At 40.3% G+C, this 24,233-nt stretch overlaps 1 protein-coding gene across 1 annotated transcript in view; it reads right to left on the reverse strand.

Annotated features, from left to right (window-relative positions):
• The window catches only part of LOC124261612, a 76,113-nt gene that overhangs the window by 42,259 nt on the left and 9,621 nt on the right, over positions 1-24,233 (reverse strand). The window contains exons 4-13 of the mRNA XM_046695952.1: positions 23,834-23,959; positions 23,203-23,316; positions 22,152-22,259; positions 20,985-21,428; positions 7,629-7,769; positions 6,422-6,847; positions 5,028-5,141; positions 3,310-3,822; positions 2,652-2,786; positions 745-858 (exon numbers count right to left, since the gene is read on the reverse strand). Coding sequence (XP_046551908.1) covers positions 745-858; positions 2,652-2,786; positions 3,310-3,822; positions 5,028-5,141; positions 6,422-6,847; positions 7,629-7,769; positions 20,985-21,428; positions 22,152-22,259; positions 23,203-23,316; positions 23,834-23,959 — 2,235 coding nt within the window. The remainder of the gene's footprint in view (positions 1-744; positions 859-2,651; positions 2,787-3,309; positions 3,823-5,027; positions 5,142-6,421; positions 6,848-7,628; positions 7,770-20,984; positions 21,429-22,151; positions 22,260-23,202; positions 23,317-23,833; positions 23,960-24,233) is intronic.

A 24,233-nucleotide genomic window follows, 5' to 3' on the forward strand; every position in this document is an offset into this window, starting at 1 on the left:
TGGATAGATGAACAGAAGGCAGATGGACAGATGATAGATGGATAGATGAACAGAAGGCAGATGGACAGATGATAGATGGATAGATGAACAGATGACACATGGACAGACGATAGATGGATAGATGAACAGAAGGCAGATGGACAGATGATAGATGGATAGATGAACAGATGACACATGGACAGATGATATATCGATAGATGAACAGAAGGCAGATGATAGATGGACAGATGGATAGATGAACAGATGACACATGGACAGATGATAGATGGATAGATGAACAGATGACACATGGACAGACGATAGATGGATAGATGAACAGAAGGCAGATGGACAGATGATAGATGGATAGATGAACAGAAGGCAGATGGACAGATGATAGATGGATAGATGAACAGAAGGCAGATGGACAGATGATAGATGGATAGATGAACAGATGACACATGGACAGACGATAGATGGATAGATGAACAGAAGGCAGATTGACAGATGATAGATGGATAGATGAAATAGATGAACAGATGACACATGGACAGACGATAGATGGATAGATGAACAGAAGGCAGATTGACAGATGATAGATGGATAGATGAACAGATGACACATGGACAGATGATAGATGGATAGATGAACAGAAGGCAGATGATAGATGGACAGATGAACAGAAGGCAGATGGACAGATGATAGATGGATAGATGGACACATGGACAGATGAACACATGGACAGAAGGACAGTTATCTACTTACTAATCTGGCAGGTCTGCCCACCAAACAGCCTGGTACACTGGCAGATGAAGGCGTCTCCGTTCGGGCTGTTGATGCAGGTGCCCCCGTTCTGACATGGCATTGATGAACAGGGCCCTTTAACGCAGATTTGACAACATATTAATGAAAACGTGTTTTGTTAAGGGGTAGTGGGACGGCCTATCTAACAATGAAATGTATCCACAGTGATGACTGACCATACGTCTTCTCTGTAAGGGGTGGTGGGGTAGCTTAGTCAAAAAAACTTTCGATAGTCAAGCCGAAGACCCGCGTTCGAGTCCCCACATGGGGACAATGTGTAAAGCATGTTTCTAGTGTCCCCGCCGTGATATTGATTGAATATTCTAAAAGCGTCGTTACAGTTACTCTCTCACATCAATGTAGGCACATTAACGTCTTCAGATGTTCGTATCTCTGACGTACGAATGAAAACCTATTGTTTCTTGTAACGTATGATTCATTCCTATACTTTCTTTTTTACGCCTCGGAGGAAAATGGAGACTGGTTATTCTCCGGCTTTATCGGTTTTAATATTTAATGATAATTTGAAATTAATTCTAGATATTATTTTACAGCACACAGATTCACCAACCATCTGTACACCACAGATGGACTTGTGTTCGACCAGTGTAACTTGAAATTGTTTGAAACCCAATATATTCTTTTCAAGTCTTTAACTTTTAGCAAATAGTTGTTGATTATTTTGCCTTTATTTTAAGTTTGTTTTCAAAACACAATATCGCAGAGATATTCAAAGATTTGGTATCGCTGCATGGAATCGAAAGGTCGGGATCTCACATTCAACACACATACCACTTGGCTTCAGGGCCTAAGGTTTTATCTGTGGGTGATCTGACTGGAGAAGATCCGGGTTACAATTGGCCTTCAGTAACCCATGCTTGCGACAGGCGACAAACGGCATCGGAATGTCAGGCCCGCAGACTGGGTTGACACATGTCATCGTATCCCAGTTGCGCAGATCGGTGATCATGCTGATGATAACTGGATTGTCTGGTCCAGACACGATTATTTACAGAACGCGGCCATATAGCTGCAATATTGCTGAGTGTGGTGGAAAACAATCGATCACTCTGACTGGGGGACATACATGGATTATGTCTCTCCTGCAGTTCTGGGTTAAGATATACTTGTTTTTCTACTAGTTTTACTCATTTCCATCCTTGCATTTTAAAAAAGCAAAAAAACATAACTGTGAAGCATTTCAAAATTTAACTTGGTACGTCACAAGATATCTCACAATGAGAATGCATATACTCTTCACCGTTTCGCATCCTCTGGATAGTTAATGGTGATCTGATACTTAACACATAACGTCGGATACAAGGAAATTATTATATCGCTGTAACCTAACAGGTCCTATAACAGGTCCTATAGGAAAGGTCCTATAACAGGTCTTATAACAGGTCCTATAAGAAAGGTCCTATAACAGGTCCTATAGGAAAGGTCCTAATACAGGTCTTATAACAGGTCCTATAAGAAAGGTCCTATAACGGGTCCTTTAGGAAAGGTCCTATAACAGGTCCTAAAGGAAAGGTCCTATGGGACCTGTTTTTATGTCATTTACGGTTTTCGTGTGGTTTTCAACTGTGTGGCCTTAATCGTTGTCAAACAATAGTCAACACCGAATCGCAACAGAAGAAAGAAATTGTCTGGACGCCTGGGAAGTACTTACATTCCATTTTTATGACTGGCTTTATCTAACCGTCCCGGCAGTAGATGGATTGGTGTATGAATGGGTGGATTGGTAGGTGGGTGGATGGATGGGAGCTGTCTCAATTACTTTTCCCTTGATAACGCCCATAATTTTTTCACAAAACGCAACCAGTGGCCATGTTTGAGTTGCATTCCTGTAATGTTCAACAACTCACCTTTGTCTTCAGGGTTTTCGCAGGTATCTCCCTGGACGCCCGATGGACACACGCACATGAACTTGTTTTCAGACTTGGAATGGAGGCAAGAGCCGCCGTTCTGGCATGGGTGTGACAGGCAGTAGCCCGTGGGACCTGAAACGTTTAGCACTGTATGTTTTAGGTTAAAGCCCCTGGTGGAACACAGGTCCGCAGTCGAGGAAAGCCCAGAAATCGAGTTCGCCATGATCAATTTTCGAGGTTTGTCCGTATTATACAGGTGCTCGTAGCTGTTACGAATTAGTTTTAATGTCTAAGACCCTCATCGCGTCGGACTTCGGCTGTTTTCATGCAAGTCGAAGAGTCATCTGCGATGTCACTTCATTGATACATATAAACACGTCTTTGTGTCATACCCAGAAACTAATGTCTCTATATCACAATATATCACTGTGCTAAGATGTAAATACGTGATACATTTCAGCTTCAAGGAGGGGTGACTTACATGTACATAGCAATAACCGACAATGACATTTTATGTGACATGAAAGCACTTAACACACATCTTGCTGATCTAAACTTTATAACACCCTATTTTTATTGGTATCTGATTTTGAATAAAAATATATAAATAAACCCAAATGCAAAACAAGGTAGAAGTATATCTGAACATGTTTACCCATGCTGTACATATAGGGCGCCACATCTGCCTTCACAGAAGCGGAGAAGCCATCATACAGAGCCCTCATACGGACTTGCATGGCAGTGTTCTCGTCTTCAGTCCTGCCGGAATCCTTCAGGACATCCATAAGACAATCCACGCCGTTGTTGAGGTCGTTGAGGCCTTCGTTGCTGTTCAGGTATGCGTACAATGTCTGTACCTCCTCCATCACCCCCTTCATGAAGGAACCGTCAGAAGTGTTTACATATCCCATCGAGGTACAGTCACCTAACGTGACTTTGGGCTCTCCAGACGTCGAGGTGGATGGTTCGTTGTAGATGTCGCTCAAGGTAGGTTTCCTCAACCAAGACCCTTGGAATGGTGTAAGACCCTGCAAAGCTGCACATTTCACCTTTTTACGTAGGTCACCGTTGTCCAGTGCGTCTGTGAGGTTCTTCTCGTGCATATCAATGCATGTCTTGAGAGCGTCCTTTTCTTCACGTGTCAAGTTGGACGGCAATTTCGGATTAACTGTGTCAAATATTTTCAAAATGCAGTAAAGTACCTTTATAATCGAAACGGTTACAATGAACTGGCGTATATAAAGAACTATTTTCTGTCCGATTACTTGGCTGTATGTTTTAGTCGAACTGGCGGATGAAAAGAACCATTTTCTGTTCGATTACTTGGCTGTATGTTTTAGTCGAACTGGTTGATATAAAGAACTATTTTCTGTCCGATTACTTATCTGTATGTTTTAGTCGAACTGGTTGATATAAAGAACTATTTTCTGTCCGATTACTTGGCTGTATGTTTTAGTCGAACTGGTTGATATAAAGAACTATTTTCTGTCCGATTACTTATCTGTATGTTTTAGTCGAACTGGTTGATATAAAGAACTATTTTCTGTTCGATTACTTGGCTGTATGTTTTAGTCGAACTGGTTGATATAAAGAACTATTTTCTGTCCGATTACTTATCTGTATGTTTTAGTCGAACTGGTTGATATAAAGAACTATTTTCTGTCCGATTACTTGGCTGTATGTTTTAGTCGAACTGGTTGATATAAAGAACTATTTTCTGTCCGATTACTTGGCTGTATGTTTTAGTCGACCTGGTTGATATAAAGAACTATTTTTTGTCCAATTACTTGGCTGTATGTTTTAGTCGAACTGGTTGATATAAAGAACTATTTTTTGTCCGATTATTTGGCTGTATGTTTTAGTCGAACTGGCGGATATAAAGAACTATTTTCTGTCCGATTACTTGGCTGTTTGTTTTAGTCGAACTGGCGGATATAAAGAACTATTTTCTGTCCGATTACTTGGCTGTATATTTTAACAAACTGCATAAAAACAAACAACGGTTGTAACGAACCTTCAGTTCTCATAACAGTAAGTAACCAATAAGACCCAGTCTCAAAGCATTTACATGATAGTAACAAGATATTGGTTAGATTGATGTGATTTAGGAGATAAACTTACTCTCCATTCTACCATAACCGCGTTATAGAGATTTTAAGAAAATATATTCTGTGTTGGAAAATCAGAGGCATATAATGTGATTGTATACCTCTGAATGACATTAAGTAACCAATCGCAATCCAGTATTTACTAAAGTCATGGTATAATTAGTCATAATGTGGTGTCATATGTTATTGAACATTAATATGAATTATATAATAAATAATGATGCCAAAGACAACTATATTCCACATGGTATATTCATCCACTTACCGAATGGGGTTTCACAGTCCTTGCCGGTGTATAGGGCAAAACAGGAACACATGTAGTCAGTGCCTTGTGGAACGCAAGAACCAAGGTTTTTACATGGCATCCACATACACGGGCCTGTAAAGGAAGACGGCCACACTAAATGCTTCAGAACACACATTCTCAAATAAATACCACTCAAAACACGTTTAGGAACATCAAATTGCATTGCAACATTGACCAGGGTCCTGTTCCAGAAAGCGGGGGCGGTGGGGTAGCCTAGTGGTTAAAGCGTTGGCTCGTCACGCCGAAGACCCGGGTTCGAATCCCCACATGGGTACAATGTGTGAAGCCATTTCTGGTCTCCCCCGCCGTGCTGGAATATTGCTAAAAGCGGCGTAAAACCAAACTCACTCACTCACTCACTCCACAAAGCGATCTTAACGCCACGGTGACCTTATCTCCAATGTTGTAACATTGGCTTGCGGTCATCGTAACGCTAAGATGGCTTTGTGGATATGGGTCACGACACGACTGGTAACCTATACTCATATTAGATAAGGCAGGATATTCTGAAGGTCTTTTGAGTGAGCAACAGCCAATTTTATATTAGCCACAGCCCATTTTCTTCTGCATATTGTTGGTGATTCTATGATCATATCCATTCAATGATCGAAGGCATGTATGCGCTTCTTGTTGTTTATTGTTAACCCCGCGCTCGGGAATATTCCAGCTGTATCGCGACGGTCTGTAAATATTGTGGACATGACATGAGCATCGACCTACGCAATTGGGATACGATGACGTGTCAGCGAGCCTGACCACCCGATCCCGTTAATCGCCTTTTATACACTTTTATTCCTCCATAGGAGAGTACATAGAAATGCAATAATTTGATAAAGACAAGCATCGGTCGCTAAATATCAATTCTGGCCCGGATCGTCACGAGTTATGCTGTTTTTGAATAATCTCCACTATAAAGATAAAGATGGATAAGATGCATTGTCGTCTTAATCTCTTTCATTTCTGACAAACGGAAGGAGACGTAACTGCGTCACTATGACGACAACATTGACACAATGTAATGTTTGTGATGTATCGTCTCTTCCGTACCAATGTAAAAATGATAGTGAAAGTAAACATATAGTCATAGTCGTCGGTTACAAAGCAAGTGAAATCAGTTTCGTTTAGAATTTAACCCGCGTTAATTTAATCCATTCGTTACCGATATATGTAAGCTTAAGTCTTTCTTTGAATTTAACCCTGATGTCGTGAAGATAAGAGCTGAAAAGTAGCTTATGCTTGCCGCTTATCCTCATGTTCTAACTTTATCTGATGTCTGAACGATATTTTACATTTTTACCTTCTACAGAACCTGAAGCACTCTGATTTCTACAATAACAAATGAATGGACTCACCTGCACTCAGAATCATATTGACGGTTCCTGAAACTGCTCCATACAAGTGGTCGAACCATTCGGAAACATTGCCTATTGTCGCGGGCAATATGGACACGATACACGCCTTGGCCTTGGTAAGTTCGTCGAGGTAGTCGTCGCTCGTGAGTGTTGCAGCAGCGTCGCCCAGAACCTTCATCATTTCAGCATGTGTATATTTGGTTTTGGTGACATTCTCACAGCTTGAATCCAAAGATGTAGGTGAGGAGAAATCGTCAATGACCGTCATTGCTGACATGTGGGTGATGGGATATTCTTTACCAATCTGACAAAGGACTTTGTTAACTTCAGTCAGTGCTCCTTGAAGACGTTTATTTAAACCTTGTATGCAGGTACTGATGCCCTTTATCAGTTCTTGTGTGAAATTCACTGATATCATGTCGGCCCCTGAAAGGTCAGGTATTTCTGTTAAAACATGCTATTGAACTTTTCATTCGACAACATAGCTGGGTCATTGCAATTGAGATTAGTGTAACCCATTAGGTCTTTGCCATTGATGCCTTTACTATAAGCGCTCCGCTGTCAAAAGGGTTTTGTTCGAGTGGACTGTATTTGGTGGGCACCGTCTTGTGGGAGAGGTATTTGTTGTTCGATAAGATTGGTCGGTTGCTTTGTTGCTTAACGCACTCAGCAATATTCCAGTTGTATGGCGGCGGTATGTAAATAATCGAGTTTGGACCAGACAATCCAGTGATCAACTACGCAATTGGGATACGATGACATGTGTCAACCAAGTCATTGAGCCTAACCACCCGATCCCGTTGGTCGCCTCTTACGACAAGCATGGGTTGCTGAAGATCAATTCTAACCCGGATCTTCACGGTTTATCAGTAAGAAATGACTTAACCCAATACTATATGATTATCTAGGTGTGTGCTGCAATGAAAAATACCACTTTGACTCATTGCACGAGTAATGATCAATGATTACTGTTAGAAACATCACTCCCATCTGTGCAATGATAACTATAAAAACATGAACGCCCACATGTGTAATGATTGCTATAAGGAACATGTTTAAGATGCATATCCAGAGCTACCTTCTTTAAACATTTAGGTTTTTGTGTCCATATTTTCCATATTATCAAATAAATACATTTCAGATCAGGAATTATGTAACAGTAAGTATTACTGATGTTCAGTGACGTGTTACGTCCTCGACGTATTACCTGTGGCGGGGGGAAGGCACACTTGTCCACAGCCGTTGGAGCAGCACTTGTGGTCAAAGGGGCAGTCGCTGTCGCCGGCACACTTGGTGACACAGACGCCAAACGTCGTCGCCGTCACTGCTGGGCACATTCCGGGTTTGTCTGTACACAGATCACATATCATTCAGATACAGTGCTAATAATGATAAGGGTATTTTATAGCGCTAGTTCCGCATCTCTGAGGGACATGCTCAAAGCGCATCACAGCATACATACATATACACAGTGGTGACGTGTGGTCGTGTGCTTAGAGTTCAGGTCATGATAAGTTGAAGTTAAGCAACGTTAGGCGCGGAGAGGTCTTGGGTGACTGTGTTTGGCAGCTTGACTCCTGAGAGTTTCTAGGACTTCATTCCTGCTCCACAACGAAGCACATGTGATATATGTGGTCTCACCTTAGGCACCTTATTTTGTTCACCCAGCAGAAAATGGGTACCCGGTGAAATAAATCGTGTGACTATTAACCTTCTAACGCCTAACAGGCAGCTTGGGTTATCCAGATTTTGCGCTTTGAGCAGAATATCTAGCCTGGAAAAAGCGCGTTATAAATATTCTCATTACTATTATTATTCTCATTATGCAGAAGACAGTTAGTGGTAGCGTCGCAACAGGTATGGGTTTAGTCATGATATAAACGCAGATATCGAAGTTGCACTCTTGATGTTTTATGAGAGAGAGTTCCATAACGAAGCAGCCGCATGAGGGAAGGATCGAGCACCGAAAGATTTCAGTTTGTATTCTGGTACAGTCAAGAGCAGTTGGTCAGCTGTAGTTTCAGCTGCGAGAATTCTGGGGCAGGTCGTGCTAGTGCCTTTCTGTGTGCTGACTGAGTGAAGGAGTTTACTTTTACGCCAATATTCCAGCAAAACACCAGAAATGGGCTTCACACATTGTACCAATGAGGGAATCGAACACTGGTCTTCAGCGTGACGAATGCCGACTGAGAAAACATGCCCCGAGTAAGGTTTATATGCATATAAATCCCGGCATAGAGAATGTTGGTTCTATATAACTTACCACCATATTCTTAATCCTTAATGCTATCCAGTAAGGACTTTCTCTATATTCACAAAAAAGATTTTGAGACAAACGGAATTAATTCCGTGTGGATTCTCCAAAACTTGAAGAATGAGCATGCCAATCAAAGAAGTCTCCAAAACTTGCAAATCCAAAAGGATTTACTTGCAATTTTACAATCTCAGAAACGGATCAAGTTCCAATCTGCCAAGACATTTGAGCTTTAACTTTGTACGCCTTTATCCCACATGACAAAAGTTCCTCCTTTGATACATGAGGCATGTATAAAATACGTCGTGTACAAAGATATACCTATATATCTATCTCCAGATAAATTGTCAAAAAATGAAAGCAAATGCCATTTGAAGTTTACTGAGAAAACAATATTTGAAATTCTGTACTTTGATACCATCTCTGTAGAACATTGCGACATTGAAATCTAATATCATCCTATAACAATTAAATACAGAATTTGTTTCCACCTGAACTTGAAATTAACGAGACAAGTAAGACCGCTTCACCTGTTTCACGTATATATTTGGATCCTTGCATAAAGAGTGACAACAAATATCTTCATGTATGACAAAAAGCCTTTGGTATTTACACTTGACAGTTTTGAGGCACAATTGAGCATTCTCTTTTCACCAAGATTTCAAGGAGCGCCATACGACTGTTGCTTAGAGGCTGTTTAGTTTTAAGTTGAAACATATTTTATTCACAATGTGAAAAGGATCGGGGACAAGTTCTTTCAGCTTATTAAACCCCTCTCCGAAGATATTTACAATAACTAATTACATCACAAGCAATTATTAGAAACAGAGACAGAGAAAGACTGAAAGATAACAGGGGGAAATGCTGTAATACAAAAGGTGTATAGAGAGAAGACTACTGGAATCGTTTAGATTTGCATATATATTGATGTACATTTTTTAATATAATTTCATTTTTATGATTTGTCAGATCTGCAATGCCGTTTAAAATAACAGATAATGTAATCACAGAATTACTACCACATACATCTTGAATAGCTTTAAGCATGATCTTTCTAAATTGATTGTATAAAGAACATTCTAAGAAGTAGTGATGAGCATTTTCGCATGGGTTTCCACAAGCGCAGGATGGATTAGTGCTTAGCCCTACTCTGTACAGATCGTTACTTAATCTACTAGCTCCATGACGTAGTTGAGTATGTAATATGTTAAATTTTCTAATACCGTAAGAGGCTGTTCATTGAAGGTTTGCAACATCCAGGGCCTCGGTAAATATTGCAAAACATGTTATGTGGAGGACATTTCAACATTTGAAGCATCAGTGGCCAAAATGATGTCATACGCAGTTCTCTACTTGACTTGTACCATAAGTTTTTCAGTTGACTAACCTGTACAGATGTTTACCGGTGGAGCAGAATACGGTCATCTTTAGAGAACACCTTGCATGAACACTATTTGATAGTGATTCATAAACACATGCTCTGTCGCCGTATCTCATGGTGTCAATCAATGGATTGTCTGGTCTAGACTCGATTGTTTGCAGACCGCGCCCTAAATCTACAATACTGCTGAATGAGGCGTCAAACGAAAACGTCCGCATGATACAGTCAGAATTCTATAATCGCCTCTGCTTTGAGCAGAAATTGCTTACGGATGTGGACAGGGCTTTATCATTTCTATTATACTCTTACAATGATCACATGTCGTATATAAAACATTGTGTCTCCCACAACCTATTTTTACTCCTCCTATAATTATATCAAGTTTACAGGAGCGGTGGGGTAGCCTAGTGGTTAAAGCGTCCGCTCGTCATGTCGAAGACTCGGGTTCGATTCCCCACATGGGTACAATGTGTGAAGCCCATTTCTGGTGTCCCCCGCCGGGATATTGCTGGGATATTGCTAAAAGCGGCGTAAAACCAAACTCACTCAGACTCTCAGTCACTCAACAGGTTTGTTGTTTTTAACCTCTTCCTGATAACATCTGACTTATGCTACACATGATTCTGAATTGTGTACTGTGTGCCAAACTGGTTAAGGTTAATGAAGAATACTACATTAACTACAGTTCTACATTCATGACGAGAATGGAGTCATTTAGGAAATTGACATAAATAATTAAACGTAGCTGAACAAAGTCAATACCCGACTGACACATATAGAACAAACCATTTACAGGCATTCTTCCGAGACGGTCTCGCTCGGCTAAGCACAACTTCGATCTCGAATGCATCGTTAATCAGATGCATGCTTGATGCAAGTCTGTGACAGCACGCCTTGCCAATGAAGATGCAAAGGACGTCTCAGACCAGTGACGTTGTCATGGTGAGGGCTTCAACATATTCTTGAGATGATGTAAGAATATTGGAATGACATGTTTGGTTTCTCTGGTTATATCTGCTTCATTTGTCTTCCCACCGCCAACAACAACATCTACAACATCGACAACGTCACCAGCATCGCAACAATGCCAACACCGCCAACGGCGCCAACAGCGCCAAGAACACCCACACCGCCAACATCGCCAACAACGCCAACACTGCAAACATCGCCAAGAACACCCACACCGCCAACACTACCAACATCGCCAACAACGCCAACACCGATAACATCGCCAACAACGCCAACAACGCAGACATCGCCAACACCACCACAACCAGTCAGTCAGTCAGTCAGTCAGTCAGGCAATGGGCCTGTCCCCCGCTTTAAGCAAAATGACCTATATATCAGCGGGGACACCTCAAGTCGATATGTGTGTGCGTGCGTGCGGCTCGCGTGGGTCTGTGGGTGTTGTTTGGTTTGTTTTGGTTTTTTGGGTGTGCGTATGAGCGTGCTTGCGCGTGTGCATGCGTGCGTGCGTGGGTGTGCCTACAGTGTTCGCCCGCGTGTGTGTGCATCATGATATAGCAGTATAAGGTGACAACACTCAAGTACAATGTTTAACTTTAAGATAGCAAAACCCACTTTTTAAGCAAAAGACAAGATACAGTATCCATGAGGTATTTTTTTCATTTAATTGTCCTTCTAGATGAACTTATCAACCTTAAAGCGAGCAATGTGGCTTGATGGTATTGATTACCGATGATTGTCACAGCCACCGCACATCTCTGTCTAATGTTATGTCGTTGGACGGCTCTCAAATAGCAACCCTTTGTTTACATGTACTTCTATAGTAACGCCCAAACACCTATTGTTGGTTTCAAAGTAAATCGACATAATAAACATTGTAAATCATTCAGAGCAAGGATCAATGCTTCTGGTGAAGCAGGTCATTTGGTCTGGTGAAGAAAAGAAACATTTACTCTATTATATCACGTATGGAAAAATTGGTTACAGTGAATTGTGGAATAAAGAGTCCACATGCTGAATCTAAAACTGACGAAGGAATGATAATGTGATGTGACGTATATTGTATGACTGCTTTTGTATAACTGACAAGTGTCTTGGTGTGATAGACATTGTAAGACGGTACCGATGTAATATGGCTAATAGTGTATGGCTGTACTGATATGATATGGCTAATATTGTACGACTGTACTAATGTAATATATGGCTAATAGTGTATGGCTGTACCGATGTAATATGGCTAATATTGTACGACTATACTGATGTAATATATGGCTAATAGTGTATGGCTGTACCGATGTAATATGGCTAATATTGTACGACTGTACTGATGTAATATATGGCTAATAGTGTATGGCTGTACCGATGTAATATGGCTAATATTGTACGACTGTACTGATGTAATATGGCTAATATTGTACGACTGTACTGTTGTAATATGGCTAATAGTGTATGGCTGTACCGATGTAATATGGCTAATATTGTAAGACGGTACTGATGTAATATGGCTAATAGTGTACGACTGTACTGATGTAATATGCAGAGCTACAGATAACTTTTTGGGTCATTGAGTTATGTACTCGCTCGTGTTCATCTCTATTGGGTATCCTAATTTTCCTTTGAGTAACCAAATAAATTGTACTCACCTCGCTGTAACTCAGTTGGGTATTTTGCCATTTTCCATTAATTTTTAAAATATAATAAAGTTTAAATGTTAGTGTTTGTTATTTATATTTTATCTGTATTATGAGAAACTGCAAGTTGTGAAGTTCATTTCCTGAAATATAACCTCTCAGTATACCTCAGTTATTTTATCTAACGCCTGGTACACAAGCTAAGATTTAACATTTTTGTGTGTACACATGTAAGATCACATTTATTCAAGCGTACTTGTAGGCAATAAACGTGATAGGAATTAAGTTTTCACATAAATATTTCCGTAATTTACGCAGGGGCGCAGCTTATCTCACCTATGAATATGGCTAATATTGTATGCAAAGGGCAGTGATAGTGTTCCTAAGCAACGTTGGTCGCGGAGAGTGAAGTTGTCATATTATTGGTAACCTTCTAGTGCCTCACAGGCCGATCGGACTGTTGGGCACTCATCCATTACCGTGGTTATAACGTTAGCGCTTTGGGCATACACCTTGTGTTTCTGGAAGTTGCACTATATGAATATGCACAGTATTATTATATTGTAGACCTTTACTGCATCAATATGGACAGTATTATTATATTGTAGACCTTTACTGCATTAATATGGACAGTATTATTATATTGTAGACCTTTACTGCATCAATATGGACAGTATTATTATATTGTAGACCTTTACTGCATTAATATGGACAGTATTATTATATTGTAGACCTTTACTGCATCAATATGGACAGTATTATTATATTGTAGACCTTTACTGCATTAATATGGACAGTATTATTATATTGTAGACCTTTACTGCATCAATATGGACAGTATTATTATATTGTAGACCTTTACTGCATTAATATGGACAGTATTATTATATTGTAGACCTTTACTGCATCAATATGGACAGTATTATTATATTGTAGACCTTTACTGCATTAATATGGACAGTATTATTATATTGTAGACCTTTACTGCATCAATATGGACAGTATTATTATATTGTAGACCTTTACTGCATTAATATGGACAGTATTATTATATTGTAGACCTTTACTGCATTAATATGGACAGTATTATTATATTGTAGACCTTTACTGCATCAATATGGACAGTATTATTATATTGTAGACCTTTACTGCATCAACATGGACAGTATTATTATATTGTAGACCTTTACTGCATCAATATGGACAGTATTATTATATTGTAGACCTTTACTGCATTAATATGGACAGTATTATTATATTGTAGACCTTTACTGCATTAATATGGACAGTATTATTATATTGTAGACCTTTACTGCATCAATATGGACAGTATTATTATATTGTAGACCTTTACTGCATCAACATGGACAGTATTATTATATTGTAGACCTTTACTGCATCAATATGGACAGTATTATTATATTGTAGACCTTTACTGCATTAATATGGACAGTATTATTATATTGTAGACCTTTACTGCATCAATATGGACAGTATTATTATATTGTAGACCTTTACTGCATTAATATGGACAGTATTATTATATTGTAGACCTTATATTGTAGACCTTTACTGCATTAATATGGACAGTATTATTATATTGTAGACCTTTACTGCATTAATATGGACAACATTGTACGACAATTCAACTGTAAAAGGATGTAGACTGTAAGTCTGAAATATTAGGATAGACCGAAAGTGTATGACTGTAAGGATGTGATACGGAAAATATGCCGGTTAATGTAAACTCTTCAAAAAAAGAAACGCATGTGCCAAAATTAAGGAAATGTGTTAAACGTATTTGTGTACATAAGTTGGTTAAGCTTGAAAATAGATGAAGGAAATTCGACATGCGGATGAACATCTCTCTCCACCAAATCTGTCCAGTTGTCGAACGCAGTTTTTCAACCTAATCTGTCCACTGTCGACGTCGATAGACGACGTTGTCTCCCATCCCGTCGTTGCAGAAGGAAACGTGATTCATCGCTGAACTAAGCGCGTCCCCAGTTCGCCAGGTTCAATGCCTGTCCCCTGTTGCACCATTGGACACGTCGTTGTCGGTGTAGTCGTGTCAGGACAGGTAACGCTTTTGGTCGATATGCTCGAATTCCCACGTCTCTCGAAAGATTTCTGATGGTTTGGTCGTAAATTCTTCGAAGACCGGGCACCTGTCCTGCAGTGTTCATTGCTGTAGCAAATCGGTGACGTAGGTGATACACCAGCATGAATCAGTCCTGAGCAGCAGTGGTCACTCTTTGTCTTCCACTTCTGGGACGATCTTAGGTCGAATTGAAGCGGATATGTCGATGCCATAATCGAGATATAGTGCTGTGGTGGACATTGAAGAGTCTTGCAACGGCAGACTGGGACTGCTCTGCTTACAAACGTCTAATGGCGATATTTCGGTCAGTAGCATTCAATCTTGGCATTTTTTATCTTCGTTTACGTCGTAAATTTCGTAATGAAATGATGAATTTGCTTGGCCTTTTATGGTCGATATCACTAGTCATGTTTCCGACGCATTGCACGTGCATTCCGTGGAAAACTTTTTCTGCATGCATTTTTCATGTATCGTTTTTATTTTTTATGACAAACGTTTACAAACTCATTTTGGAATGCGTTTTCGCTCCATACACAACTGCCACGACATGATTTACGGGATTCAAACATAGGAATTGTCTTAATGACGATTGCTGTCAAATTATATCGAAATGTACTGCTAAAAACGCCTGTGCGTTTCTGGGTTTTTTAAGAGTGTATATTGCTTAGGTTGAAGGATAGTCGAGAACGCTCAACTAAATTCTTCATATTCTTCATAAGAGGTTGGAATCAATGTAATAACTGGCTGTGTATGTGATGCAGCTGTACAGTTTCGAATTTTGCTTGGATTTCAGAAACCAGTTCTACATAAATAGTGTTCAAAGTTTGCACCTGTAAATCTTTGAATATATCACTTATGTGTGAGAGTTGAGGTTGTGTCAGGGGTGATGGGGGCTGGAGTGAACGCATTGTTAGTACATTCTAGTAACTGTATACATCACACACTCAACTGTACACCACACCACACACTCACCTACACACACACACACACATACCTATATACCTATGCCACACATACACACCTGTACCACACACAAACACACCAATACACACACCATACCCCACATATGCACCTATACCACACAAACACGCACACACACACTCACTCACTCACCTATACCATATTTCTGTAGAAACTCATTTACATTACGATCAGACACCTTAAAGCGTTGAAATTGACTACAAATGGAAGAGTTTCTGACCAGTAGACTATTATAACAGTATCGTATAACCCCATCAGTACTCAAAGCGCTGAGTCAACACATGAACCTCGACAGGCAGGTTACAGCGACCACAGCAGTGTTTGGGAGATCGTGGGGGATACGGCCATAACAGATCAATACCAACACCAGAACGGCTATCAGTAGAACCTAAAGTTGAGCATTGAATTCATAACATTAACAAGCAAGCTAAACGACTGGCGACATGTGGTTAGTGTTGACGGTTCCTAACGCTACCAGTGTCGTAAGGTTAGGTTTGTTTGGTAACTATGTGCTTTGTATATGTACTACTGTACGACATATGTACGCTGGAGTCGTTTTTCAACATTCCGTCAGTGCACGCCATGATTGACAGCATTATATACTGCACTGAGTGTGTACACAAAGGAGATCAACACAACCCAGATCCACGCCCACAGCAGAATAATAAATTGTAACGCTCCGACTACTTCACCAGCATGTGTAATTGGGAAACTACCACACTGTGATAATACCAGGGCTTTTTGCATCCGGTAACACGATCACAAACACACGCAAAGGCAGGTAAAGTATCTACCTGAACAAACGGGAGAACATTTGGCACAATGCAAACTAAGGAATCGCATCGGGCATCATTTTGTTATTATGGGGCTAATTTGGAAGTGGCCCCCAAAGTTTATGAAAGATGAATAAGTTTTTGAATGGAGTAACCTTGATCAAATAACGTCTCAGCAAGAGTTGCGTCTGGCCTATTATATAAGTTGCATTTAGGTCAACTGATTGGTGTCTTTCTACCAATATTCTAATACTACGGTTTCCAAGATACATCGTGTCTCATAGGCCAACTCGCCGGGTGGTGTATACTAGTATTTTAAATTGTCTTGTCATTGTGATTATGTCAGTATGCATACCGCGTGACACGTAAATAGAGAATCTCTCCCGAGTGTCGTCTGATAACAAATATATCTCCACGAGTTGATAAAGTTAAAAATATCAGAGGACTGCCGAGGATATTTTTACTTTTATCAACGAGTGTTGATATATTTGATATCAGAAGACACGAGGGTGAGATTCTATTTATCATCAAAAATCCTTCTTCCTTTAGTTGTACATCTCTGAAGACTGTACTACCATAAGACTTGCAGTGCAGCGATGTCATAGCATTGTGACGTCATCAAGTTCATGACGTCATAGCATTGTCAGGGCATTGTACAAAATCTACTGTCAAAATGATATCTCCTAGGAGATATCGTATGATCTCACACAAGCAATATCTCCTGTGGAACACAGTTTTGGGTGATAAATAAATTATCGTCTTATCTTATCTTATCTTATCTTACCTACTATTATTCGCGAGAGGCCAATGAAAAAAGCTCACACGCCGAGTGTTAACATTCAGCGTATTTTGCTTTTACATAAACCCACTCGTAATGGCCGTGGATTGTATCAAGTGTAGGGTTAACGTGACCGTTGTAAATGCATCTTAATTCAATCATAAACTGAGAACTGCTCCAGATATCATTAGTCAGGGCATCATTTTTATGTGTTTCACGTAGCCACAAAATTCTGAACGTGGGTCGGTAGGTCGGGGTAAAAAAGTTAATAAAGACTCTTTAGACATGTGGCAGTGTCTGATTAAACGATAATCATTTTTTCTGACGAGGCGGTACGTTTTAGGTTCGAGTCGGCGGTGTTGGAATGAAATAGATTTGATGTTGTTGATGGTAATAAAATAAGAATGGTCGGTCGGGCGATGAGAAGCACAAAAAATTAAAAAAACTGCAATTAGAACGTTTTGAAAGATGCAAAGGCTATAACCCTGAAGAAAGAACATTTAACGAAGTGTGCGCTCTTTGAAATATTCGTTAGAGGAGCATGCTTGGTTGCACAGTCAAAAATCAGGCAGGCATCAGACGTCCAACTGATGATGGTGCAAAATTGCTGGACATAAAGGGAAAGTTGACTATGGGGTGGTTGGAGGCACCACTCATAAGGCGAGTTTGGCATCTTTACCATATAGTAAGACTGGGAAAATGAAGAAAGTTGTACACATATTTTTCACGTTATATGCGATTGGAAATTGTAAATAATTCAGACTAACCGACCATGTTCCACTACCTTAAACCTGCACAAGTGATAATCAGCATCGGGCACAGTCCCAGACCAGTATCTCTCTTGTGTGCTGGTCAGATAGAGGTAAGTGTTCCACATAACCACACTAAGCGTTCCACATAACTAACACTAAGTGTTCCACATAACTAACACTAAGTGTTCCACATAACCAACACTAAGTGTTCCACATAACCACATTAAGTGTTCCACATAACCACACTAAGTGTTCCACATAACCACACTAAGTGTTCCACATAGCCACACTAAGTGTTCCACATAACCACACTAAGTGTTCCACATAACTAACACTAAGTGTTCCACATAACCACACTAAGTGTTCCACATAGCCACACTAAGTGTTCCACATAACCACACTAAGAGTTCCACATAACTAACACTAAGTGTTCCACATAACTAACACTAAGTGTTCCACATAACTAACACTAAGTGTTCCACATAACCAACACTAAGTGTTCCACATAACTAACACTAAGTGTTCCACATAACTAACACTAAGTGTTCCACATAACTAACACTAAGTGTTCCACATAACCAACACTAAGTGTTCCACATAACCAACACTAAGTGTTCCACATAACCACACTAAGTGTTCCACATAACCACACTAAGTGTTCCACATAACTAACTCTAAGTGTTCCACATAACTAACACTAATTCTCCCACATAACCACACTAAGTGTTCCACATAACCACACTAAGTGTTCCACATAACTAACACTAAGTGTTCCACATAACCATCACTAAGTGTTCCACATAACTAACACTAAGTGTTCCACATAACCAACACTAAGTGTTCCACATAACTAACACTAAGTGTTCCACATAACTAACACTAATTCTCCCACATAACTTACACTAAGTGTTCCACATAACCAACACTAAGTGTTCCACATAACTTACACTAAGTGTTCCACATAACCAACACTAATTCTCCCACATAACTAACACTAAGTGTTCCACATAACCAACACTAAGTGTCCCACATAACCAACACTCAATGTCCCGCATAATCAACAGTAAGTGTTCCACATAAGCACACTAAGTGTTCCACATAACTAACACTAAGTGTTCCACATAACCAACACCAAGTTTTCCACGTAACCAACAGACAGTGTTCCACACAACCAACACTACGTGTTCCAGATGACTTAGCGCTTGAATTAAGTTGTGATCGATTGATTGTACATACGTTTCATCTGTGACTAACATGTAGAATGTTTATACGGAGCGGTGTGTTTACTCAGTACAATGCTACATTGACATATGGCGGGTGTGTTTGTGAATAGTCTTCAGACAAATGTTGGTTCGTTCATTTGAAATTAAATCACCATTTTAGCATTATTTCTATCACATTGTGGTAAACTTCGAAAATAAACTTTACCCATCCAACAATATGTTCTTTATGGTATTTCTCATTTATTCTTAGCCGTGAATATTGACTGAACTCGGAAACCGTTATAGAGAACACCACATTGTCTTGTGATACAAGGGGCGGTGGGGTAGTCCTAGTGGTTAAAGCGTTGGCTCGTCACGCCGAAGACCCGGGTTCGAATCCCCACATGGGTACAATGTGTGAAGCCATTTCTGGTGTCTCCCGCCGTGATGTTGCTGGAATATTGCTAAAAGCGGCGTAAAACCAAACTCAGTCAGTCAGTCTTGTGATACAAATTACCAACAGGAAATAATCCTAAAACGTCCCGATACTAGTAACCCGCCCAAAACCTACCTTGACCCACTAGAGCCTGTTACGTCAACATTGATCAACAAATACAACAAACATAATGAAACCTCCGTGGTCGGAATCAGAAACCTCTGATTTCAGGGTACATGTTAAAATTAAAGCGACAAAAACAGTTTAAATGAATAGTTAAGGTGAAACGATATCTTTGTGAATAAATAATGATTTAATCAGCCCCGGACAGATCATGGTGTTTAGCACGTGATTCAGTGTCTGTCCGGGGAGAGTACTTTGAAGGGGGACGGACAAAATCCCAGCCGGACGAAATCCCATAGGACAAATCCCACACCAAAATGACCAATATAGGACAAAATCCCATATTTATATGTTATTGCTACCCTTCTTCTGGCATTGGCCCCAACATCAGATTGTGTTGATTTATGTTAAAAGATTGCATTAAATCAGGTTATTAGTGCTTATGTGCTTATTATACCAGGGTAACATATTATGTTACATATTTCAGGATTACACTTCAAGTAAAATGTACAAAGATGCTGATGTTCCAAATGATACTTATGTACCATGAAAATATGGATGCATTACCAGAAGTATACGTTGAATAAGGTTATAATGCATTGCTTATGTTATGATGATGAGATTGCGTGGAATCAGGTTATTAGTGTTTATGTACTTCAATTAAAATGTACAAAAGATGCTGATGTTCTAGAATGATGCTATAGATGATTACATGCACCATGAAAATATACCAGGATGATGCATTATGTTTATGAGATTGTGTTAAATCATATTATTATTAGTGCTTTATCATGATACATATCAAAAAAAATAAATTGAATGTCATTTTGCACATTGTTGGGATTTTGTCCGCAGTGTGCAGACATTTTGTTCTATGGGATTTTGTCCTACCCTCGCTTTGAATAGTATTCGACTTAAAGGATTGTGTGCGTGAGATATTGTGTCAGTTACTGTACGGGAGAGCCCAAACTGATGTAGAACCTGAGCATTTAGTGTACCCATGTGGGGAATCGAACCTTGTCTTCAGCGTGACGAGCGAACGCTTTAAACACTAGGCTACCCCACCGCCCCTGAAACCCAAGAGCAGAGGCATGATGATGATAAGCCTAGAAATGTAACTTTTTAATTAGACACAGGAGCAACCCATACCGTTGCCCTTGACAATACATTAGAAGCCATACTTACGATGGAAGTTCCGTCCTGCCTCTGCAGTCACGTTGATAATATCGGAATACAAGTGCCTCAGGATCTTCACAACCTTTAGATCACTAAAGGATTCGTTTATACATTTCATAGCACTGGAGAACGTGTCAGATTGTAGACTAGCATTCAAGGCCTGGAATGCGCCGATCAGCTTGGTCTTCATATCTTCAGGGGTGAGTGTGGCGTTGTTCTTGACGACACAGTCCTGCATGAGTAGCCCTTGCGGCTTCATGCCCGCCCCCAACGCTGACACGATGTCTTGGACACTCGGGATCCTGAACGCTTTCATCATGTTCCCGTTGAATGAAGTCTGGCAGAGGATGTCGTTGATGGTGTCCACGAGTGTCTGAACTTGTCCTGTGAATGGTTGTAGACATTTGTCCGCAGTGTCGATATCAGCTGATGTCAGGTTGGTCAGCAGACCAGCTGGGGGTAAAGGAAATAAATCTGTATTAGAAGTTCTCTTGTTGGAGAGGGAAGGTGAGGGTGGGATATATAGGGCTTGGACTATTGCTTTCAAACAAAATGTATGTGAGTGAGTGAGTATGGTTTTACGCCGCTTTTAGCAATATTCCAGCAATATCACGGCGGGGGACACCAGAAATGGGCTTCACACAATGTGCCCATGTGGGGATTCGAACCCGGGTCTTCGGCGTGACGAGCCAACGCTTTAACCACTAGGCTACCCCACCGCCCCTCAAAATGTATGTAGCCACCCAAATCTGTATGTTTGAGAGAGGGGATAATCACTCACATTACCCCCCTCCACCTCCACCAGCAGCAGCCGCACAAGGAAATTGTATAGCTGTAAGTTGCCGATAAAACTACTTAACATATTTGTAAATATTGCCCTGGCCTGGTACAAATCAATGTCTTCGTGGATATTACGAAAACAAGAATAGTGCAAAGTGAAGTACCCAGATATTTGAATGTCTCCGTATAACACAATATCGCGTCTTTGGAGACGTTATCTACATCATAGCAACACACCAAACGGTCTTCCAAGACAACCATATTCGGTTTGTGCATCTGCTGACTCAATACTAAACTGCCACATTAACAGTTCGGACAATGGTTGAGACCAATTACCGGTGGAACCGCATGAAACCAATTGAGGGAGCTCAACATCGGTTACAGATATAATCTTACCTATATCAAATTCACAGAAGCGTCCCATGAACCCCGGTGTGCAGTAACAGCTTCCGGAATCAAACAGGCACGAACCTCCATTGAGACACTTGCTGCAATTACTTGGACCTGAAGTGAAAGATAACATCATAACAAACATGTCCACAAGATTACATTTCAAATTTAAAAACTGTGATGTGCTACAGATTTGTATCAGTCTAAGTGATAGCGTTTTAAAACTATTCCCTTCAACAAATCTAAATATCTTATTTGATCTATATCGGTTTCTTGGACTACCATGTACTAGACGTGAATAAACTAACTTTTACGTTTAGGTTGAGTAGTTTTTGGGGAAATTAAACGTATACGTTTCTCAAAAGTATATGCATTATATAGGGAAAACGAGCTCATAGTGGTTGACATGTTGGCTTGTCATCCCAATGGTCCGTGTCCTCTAAAGTTATTTTTCAATTTACACCAAAGAAATATTTTTTGAGGAACAAAGTCAACACTGGGTTTCTTTTACACTGACGGTATACATTATATTTTAATCCCAGCAGACCGCCTCCGTGGTGTAGTGGTTAGAGCGTCCGCCCGGTGAGCAGAAGGTCGCGGGTTCGATCCCCGGCCGCGTCATACCAAAAGGCGTTAAGATATGGTGCTTGTTGGTCCCTTCCTGGCGCTCGACATTAATGGGTACAACAAGGACTGGTCGGCTCGGAGTCAGTATAATGTGGGGTATTCATGCATAAATGTGGCATGGTATCTCAGTGAGCTAGCACTATAAAACCAGCTTAAGTCTGGACTAGTACACATACACGCGCATGCACATCGTCATATGAGCGAAATATTCTTAAGTGCGACGTAAAACCCCATTTTACCTCACCTTAATCCCAACATGGTTAATTTGACGAACCCATTGATGTCCCTGGCGTAATGTGGACAGAGAACGTTACATACTCATTCAGTATATAAACAAGTAGTATCGTAAAAGAAAAGGCTTTGGCTTCCTAACCATATGACAGATTGCTAACTGACTCTGCATCTCGAGGAATGGTACCTGCATACTTACCCCGCATGTAATCATTGCACATGGCGCCAGTCCAGGGGTAAGAACACATACAGCTGCTGAAAGTTCCGTCCTTGAAGACACAGGAAGCACCGTTGTAGCACCTGTCGCACATTGCTGCCAATGAAGGGAAACCCATGAATAAAACGTCAACTATATCACCAAGCCTGCATCATATGTCCCAACAGAGACGGTGGTATAGCCTAGTGGTTAAGGCGTTCCATCATCACACCGAAGACCCGGGTTCGATTTCCCCATATTGGTACAATGTGTGAAGCTCATTTCTGGTGACCCCGTCGTGATATTACTGGAATATTGCTAAATGCGGCGTAAAACTAAACTCTCTCACTCACTCACTCACTCATATATTCCCACACAGTTCAAAACGTATCAACAAAGGTTTATTGTACAATTGCTAACGGTTACTGGTATTTTATGTTGTATTATTATACAATTACAAAAATCGAAACAAAAGCAAAACAAAACAACTTAAGACTACACCGAAGCACTTTCAACAACAAAGGTGATTTAAAACAGGAACAGTATGCCAGATTCATGTTTATCCATTAGTTATTGTACGTTGTGCTTCAATTTATTTTATTTTGAATTACCGTATATAATTTAGAATTATTACCGTAAACGTCGTCTGTTCCATTGCGACATCGCCTCCCCCAGGTGCCGCTGTAGCACATGCACATGTTGGTGGCGTCGCACTGCCCAGCAAAGCAGTCTGTGTCGTTTCTGCAGTAGCCTCCCTGGTCTGGCGAAATGACCACGATTAGTGTCTAGTGTCACTCTTTCCGCTTGTTTCTTGGTTTTAAGCTTACATATTCATAACGATTATGTCACAATCATTTCTATACAATAACTCTATAAAGCCACAATTAACTCATTATGTGGAAATATCCCAGTATTTTGTAAACACTTTGCATTTTGAGTCGTATTTATTTATGCTTCATACTCATATTTACGAAACTACGAATTTTGAGGGCCAAGGTTACGAACCCTAAGCCTTCCCCGGATTGTATTAAGCA

Source organism: Haliotis rubra, unplaced genomic scaffold (assembly GCF_003918875.1).
Source record: "Haliotis rubra isolate DU_JTF1 unplaced genomic scaffold, ASM391887v1 Scf800, whole genome shotgun sequence".
Classification (NCBI taxonomy): Eukaryota; Metazoa; Mollusca; class Gastropoda; order Lepetellida; family Haliotidae; genus Haliotis; species Haliotis rubra.